The sequence below is a fragment of the Parasteatoda tepidariorum genome, chromosome 4 (assembly GCF_982258835.1).
Source record: "Parasteatoda tepidariorum strain Cologne lab strain chromosome 4, Ptep-v5.0, whole genome shotgun sequence".
In the NCBI taxonomy this organism is placed as follows: Eukaryota; Metazoa; Arthropoda; class Arachnida; order Araneae; family Theridiidae; genus Parasteatoda; species Parasteatoda tepidariorum.
In genome coordinates, this window is record NC_141758.1 from 88,665,026 (window position 1) to 88,671,945 (window position 6,920).

Genomic DNA, 6,920 nt, shown 5'->3' on the forward strand with positions numbered 1-6,920 from the left:
TATTGGTTTTAATTACAAATAGATGAAGATGAATTTACATGAAATGGTAATTGATGATTATAAAGTGATGAAAACATTTAGTTAGGTATTAGCGCTGCATGGCGCGTCTCTAGTTACATTACATCTACTGTTTTTTAAGTTTTTGAAAAAATAAAAAGTTATTACTTCTCTTGCGCCAGTGGCGCCATCTGGGGATAGTTTTCTGGTATGAGGGGGATGAGGGCTCGTTACATCCTCCCACCTTGAGTTTTGGACGACAAATGTCATGACGAAACTCAATTAGTCAATTCAAGTCTATAAAGTTTTCGACATGGTCGTAAGTATGATCCATGCCGAGTTTTTACGCGCACCACTCTTGTTTTTCCATCTTTGCCGGGGTAAAGAGCTTCTATTTTGCCCAAAAGCCAATTGATGCGTTTGTGGTTATCGTCTCCTACGAGAACGATTTCTCCTTCTTTAACTTGAGAGTCTTTCTTTTTACGGGCAAAATCCTTAAGTTGTCCTAAGTATTCAATTCGGAAACGTTTTCTTAAGTCCTCTTGAATTTTTTGACGATAGGCAAATCGTTTTTTCATCCTGGTGGCATCAATTAAATCAATATCTGGTACTCCAGATTCTTTAAGTTCGTGCAAAAACATGGCAGGTGTTAATGGTATCAGGTCCTCTAGATCTTCTGAGATGTACGTAAGTGGTCTGGAATTTATGATGCTTTCAACATCACAAATGACTGTGTATAGCTCTTCATAGAGAAGGTTTGCTCTTCCAAGGACTTTCCGTAAAATTGATTTTAGCATTCCAATCATTCTTTCAAAAAATCCACCCCACCAGGGTGCAGAGGGAGGATTGAACTTCCAGTGAATCTTTTTCGAAGTAGCAAACTCTTTTAGTTTTTCGAAGTCTACTGATTTCAGATCTGCAGCCGCTCGAGTCAGATTTGTGCCGTTGTCAGAGAAAACCGTTGCGGGTCTTCCTCGTCGTGCTATAAACCTTCTAAATGCCAACAGAAAGCTATCCGTGGAAAGTGAAGTTACTAACTCAACATGAATGGCTCGGAAAACCGCACAGGTGAACAGCACGATCCAACTCTTGCTTCCATCCTTTAAAAAGGGTGGTCCGCACAAATCCACTCCAATGACCTCGAAAATCAATGCTTCTCGTACACGATCTTCAGGTAGAGGACCACTTAGGACTTCTGTAGGACGAGCGCTGAACCTTTTGCAAATGACACATTTTTTAATCACTCGTTGAACAGTTTTTCTGCATCTGAGGATCCAATATTGTTCTCTTAGAACTGACATTACAATTTGAGTTCCGGCATGATTTAGTTCTTTGTGTTTATCAAGTATAAGGCAGTGAGTGACATTATGGTCAGATGGCAGAACAATAGGATACTTGAATGTTCTCAAATCCTTCTTCATGGCTATTCTTGTTCTAACTCGTATAAGGCCTTCATCATCCGTTATAGTTTGTAATGAAGTATAGCAAGGCTTGGTTTCTTCTGCTAGGCATCTGTTCTGCACGTATTTTAAAATGACCATTTCAGCATCTTTCATTTCTTCAATAGTCAGCTGTTTTTCGAGGTTTCGTTCATCCGCAGCACTCTTGATGTTTCGATAGAATCTGTAAATCCAAGCAGTTACTCTTATCATTTTTCGATATGATGTTAAAGTATCATATAACGGAATTTGTCCTTTGAATAAATTTGTTGAAGTCACTATCGTTTTTCTTCTTTCAGCGTTGATAATGTCCAAATCTGGATCGATAATATCTTTTAGCCAGAGCTGTGGTGGATCTTTCAGCCACATAGGGCCCTCCCACCATTTAGATGGCTTAAGATGCTCTGCAGAGCATCCTCGTGAGGGAAGATCAGCTGGATTAAGAGTTCCGGGAACATAATTCCATTCTTCTGGCAAACTGAGAGATCTGATTTCCTGGACTCTGTTGTAAACAAAAGGGGCCCAATTTTCATTCCTTTTTATCCAGAAGAGGGCATTTACTGAATCTGACCAGAAAAATGTTGGAATATTTTCAAGTCTTAAGTCTGACTTAACTCCATGTGCCAGTCTAGCTCCAATTGTACAGGATAAAAGCTCAAGTCTGGGTATTGTGACGGGTTTTAGAGGAGCTACTCGAGATCGAGCTTGAATGAGCTGACATGATGTCGAGTCTTCGTTTTGGCTTCTCAGGAATATGCATGTAGCATAAGCTACCTTGCTCGCATCACAAAAAATATGTAAACTTAATTTTCTCGAACCTTCAGGATTGTCCAAGAGACATCTCGGAATCGTTATATCTTTCAATTGATTTAGTTGTTTTTGCCATTTTTCAAACGTTTTTCTAATGGAAGATGGTAATTCTGCATCCCATATGCATTTTAGCTTCCAGCACTCCTGAAGCATGATCTTCGGTCTTAATGTAACTGGACACGTGTAACCAATTGGGTCGAATACTTTGTGAACTTCAGACAGGATTTTCCTTTTGGTTAAAGTCTCAGATGCCTGCGATGTTTCCTTTAAGTCCAAAGCCAATGAATCAGTACTTAACTTCCAAATCAGTCCCAAAACTGATACTTTTCTTTCTTCATTAGGGATGGCTACTTCTTGTGAATTTAGGATGCTATGCTCCCACCCTCTTAGATCGAATTGAGCTCTCTGCAATATATACTGCGATTCAGTAATAAATTTGTGCAAATGTTCTCTATCTTCAACACTGGTTAAGCAATTATCTACATAAAATGATTCCTCTAGTTTAACTGCAGTTTCCAGCATTGATTCTGGCGCTTTCTTCAAATGGTACCGTAAGGTGGCTCCCAACAAATATGGACTGCAAGTCAAGCCAAACACCACTCTTCTATGTTGGTAAATTTTGATCTTCGAAAGGTCTCCATTTTCACACCATAGAAATCTTAGGAAAGGTCTATCAGCTTCACTCAGTTGGATCTGCAAGAAAGCTTTTCGAATATCTGCAATGACTCCAATCTTATTAAATCTAAATCTGTTGATCACTGAAGGAATGAGCTCCACAAGATTAGGTCCTTTTTCAAGACAATTATTGATAGAGGGGAAATTTTTTATTTTTGTCGAACCATCAAAAACGGGTCTGATCTTGGTAGTAGAATTTTCTTTTATCACTGCTCGGTGGGGCAAAAAATGTTCATTGGTGGCTGTATCGTCTGGGTCAACCTCTTCGATAATTCCCTCTCGTAGCCATTCCTTAAATACCGCTTCATAATCTTCTAATATTTCTGATTTCTTTAGGGACTCAACGCAGTTCTTCAATCTTCCTTCAGCAACACTTCTATAATTAGGCAAAGTAGGGTGATTTAAGATCCATGGGAGGCTCACTTCATATCTCCCATCTTCAAGTACCTTAATGTTGCGATTAAAATGGTCTTCGGTAGCTTTTGCAATTTCTTCTCTTGATTCTTTTTCACCTGGGTCTAATATACCTAACGTATCTAGTTTCCAGAGATCCGAAATTTTAGCCTGAGCCACATGAAGGGACAAAACTGTGTTTGTACTATTACTGTTTTCGGGATCGCGAGTTTTACCCATAAGTGTCCAACCTAATCGCGTTTCGAATGCAACTAAATTTTCTGAAACCGATTTAATAATACCTGTGAAAAGTTTACCGCAAACGTCGGCTCCGATAAGTAAATCTATTTCTTTAGTTTCTGAATTCGCCCCTCCCACGTTTTTATAATCGCAAAATTTAATTCCTATCTTATTCGCTTCTTTTATCCACGAGCCGTCTCTTATTTTAGGAATTTCTGTACAAATTTTTTCCTGATCATAAACTTCAAAGTTACAAAAATAATCCCGATTTAAATCACTCAAAAAAATTCTGTATTTATTATGCTGATTAGTTCTTTGTAATCCACCGAAAAGACTATGATTTAAGTTTTCTTGCCCTATTGGTTTGTAACCTATTTTATTTATTGTTTCTTTTAAAAGATACGACTTTTGGGACCCCGTGTCTATCAATCCGCGTATAACTATTTCTTTTTTTCCGTTTATTAAGTGAATTGTTAACGTTTGCATTAATACTTCCGGATTACAAGTTTCATTCGATAAAACCGTACTTTCCACTTGACTATCTGTTTTCTTTTCCGGACACATAAATGTATAATGACGTCTAAAACAAATATCGCATTTTACAAAACTCCTGCATTTTTTAGCCGTATGGCCAAAGCGAAAACAAATAAAGCAACAACCGCTTCTCTTTAAAATATCCCTTTTCTCATTCATTTCTTTCATTTTAAATTCATTACAATCCCATAAATTATGTCTATCGTTACCGCAAGAAATACATTTATTTTTCTTATTACTCGATTCATTCAATAAACCTGACGCCGTTGATATGCGATTCTTATTTTGTTTATGCGAATTCTCGCCTCCACTGCTACGCTTTGAGGAGGGGAAGGGGGAACATTCTGAAACTCGTGTTATAGACGAACTCAAGGCCGTGGCTTTTTCTCGGCTAATTACTTCTGTTTTTAAAATATCGAGGATCTCTGATACTTTCCACTCATCATCATTGCTATATTTTTTGGTTATTTCTAACACTATATCTGAGGGAAGTAATTTAATAAGTATAGGACAGAGTAAAGCCCCGTAATTTTCCTGATTAATTCCCAAAGATTCTAAATTCCTTATTTCAGTTTGACAAGAATCAAAAAATTTTCTTAATGAAAAAATATCTGTTGATTTTTCTACTGGGGTTAAACTCAACAATTTATTCAAATGAGAGTTAATTATCAACGTTTTCTTGCCAAAGCGTTCTTTTAATGTTTCAATTGCTGATACATAATTATTATTTGTTAAACTGAATCCCTTAATCGCATCTGAAGCCGATCCCACTAAATATGTTTTCAAGTAATTAAACTTTTCAACATTCGACAAACCAGTGTTTTTATCTATGGCAGATTCGAACTGATCGTAAAATCTTTGCCAATCTGAAGGATCACCAGAAAATTTCTCTATAGTTAAAAGAGGCAGTTTCACAGAAGAAGTTTCATTTACTCTTATATTAGTGTTTATCTTCGGTTCGGAAATGTTCGAATTTAACTCAGGAGACACTACCGAAGTCGACAGTTTTTCTATTTTTCTTTTTAATCTGCTTCTACTTCGTACAATATTTGTCAAATATTCATCACACTTTATAATTTCGGCATCGATTTCATTTACATCCGTTATACCCTGCTGAATTTCGAGATCAATTTCTTTCAATTGTTCTTGTTTTAATATTAATTCAGACATTAACTCATCCAATTCATCTATTGTAACCTTATCGTCTTGATAAATGTTTTCGATTTTGGTTAATAACTTAGTTGTTAATGACCTTATCGTAGTACGCTTTTGTTTGGATTTCTCCATCTTAATTTATAAGCGAACTATTTATACACTTAAAGTCACTATTCTATGAAACTAAATTTCTAATCGAAAATAAACAAGAAATCTCTTAATGGCGGTCCCTGTTCGGGCGCCAGAAAATGTTCAATCTAAAATGAATTCCTGTTTTCAATATGAATTGTGGAAAATGTTCCACTTACCTTTAGACCGCCAGTTTGATGATTCATAAACCTTTATTGGTTTTAATTACAAATAGATGAAGATGAATTTACATGAAATGGTAAATGATGATTATAAAGTGATGAAAACATTTAGTTAGGTATTAGCGCTGCATGGCGCGTCTCTAGTTACATTACATCTACTGTTTTTTAAGTTTTTGAAAAAATAAAAAGTTATTACTTCTCTTGCGCCAGTGGCGCCATCTGGGGATAGTTTTCTGGTATGAGGGGGATGAGGGCTCGTTACAGTATGGAACAAACAAAGGCTTTATTTGACATATAGTGGCGTTACACATGATTGCCTGAAGAAGCGTAAGTACAACTGGCAGATGTTCCCCAGTATGGAAAATGCCCTCCCCTTACGGTAATTGTTGTTTGGTATCGTCTCTCCATGCTAAGCACCAGATTATCCAGGAGTTCTTGGGGTAAACGTCTCCATTCCTCCTTTAACGCATCTTTCAGCTGATGGGTGTTACCAGGAGGATACTGTAGTGTCGCAAGACGTCTCCCTAATGCATCCACACATGCTCTATGGGATTTAGATCTGGAGAGTAAGCTGGCCAATCCATTCGTGTGATATCTTCACTTTCCAGTAGCTCTTGAACATTAGCAGTATGGTGTGGCCGGGCATTGTCATCCATAAAAATGAAGTCTGGTCCAATAGCCCCTCGGAACAGACGCACATGGGGTAGGATTATCTCATTGCAGTAGCGGTCTCCAGTTACAGAACCTTGGTCGAAGATCTGAAGCTCAGTCCACCCGTTCAACATAATGCCACCCCAGACGACAACACCAGGACCACCGTAACGATCTCTTTCCACGATGTTATCGGGATGAAATCGAGCTCCAACCTCTCTCCAGATCAACTGACGTTGAGAATCGCTTGTAGCACTAAAACGACTCTCATCTGTGAAGAGGACGCGACTCCATTGATGAGGTGTCCAGGTTTCGTGTTCTCTGCACCACTCTAAACGGTGCCGATGGCTAACTTTTAAAGGTATGCAGCGTTCAGGACGTCTAGCAAATAAGCCACCTTTGTGGAGACGTCTGGCCTCTGAAAATCTTGATACTTGTCGTCCTGTGGCTGTGCACAGTTGCTGAGATATGGCGCTCGCTGACTGAAAACTGTTTCTTTTCGCTTGGAGGACAATGTTACGGTCATCTCTTGGTGTTGTTTTCCTTGGACGGCCACCACCAACACACCGAACAGCTGTACCAGTAGTTTTAAAGGCACTCCAAACACGAGAAACAACACTTTTGTTGATCCCGAACTCTTCGGCGACACTGGTCACACTACGCTCCTCCTCAAGCTTCCCAATCATTCTTCCTCGAGTAAAGTCGTCTAAATGAT

At 38.4% G+C, this 6,920-nt stretch overlaps 1 protein-coding gene across 1 annotated transcript; it reads right to left on the bottom strand.

The window, feature by feature from the left end:
- Positions 1-275: 275 nt before the first annotated feature.
- Positions 276-5,375, bottom strand: LOC147811916 (uncharacterized). Its single transcript, XM_087162285.1, has 2 exons — positions 4,904-5,375; positions 276-3,769 (listed from the first exon to the last, which is right to left on the bottom strand). Exons 1-2 carry the CDS (start codon positions 5,373-5,375, stop codon positions 276-278), a joined length of 3,966 nt encoding a protein of 1,321 aa, XP_087018411.1.
- Between the last annotated feature and the right edge of the window lie 1,545 nt (positions 5,376-6,920).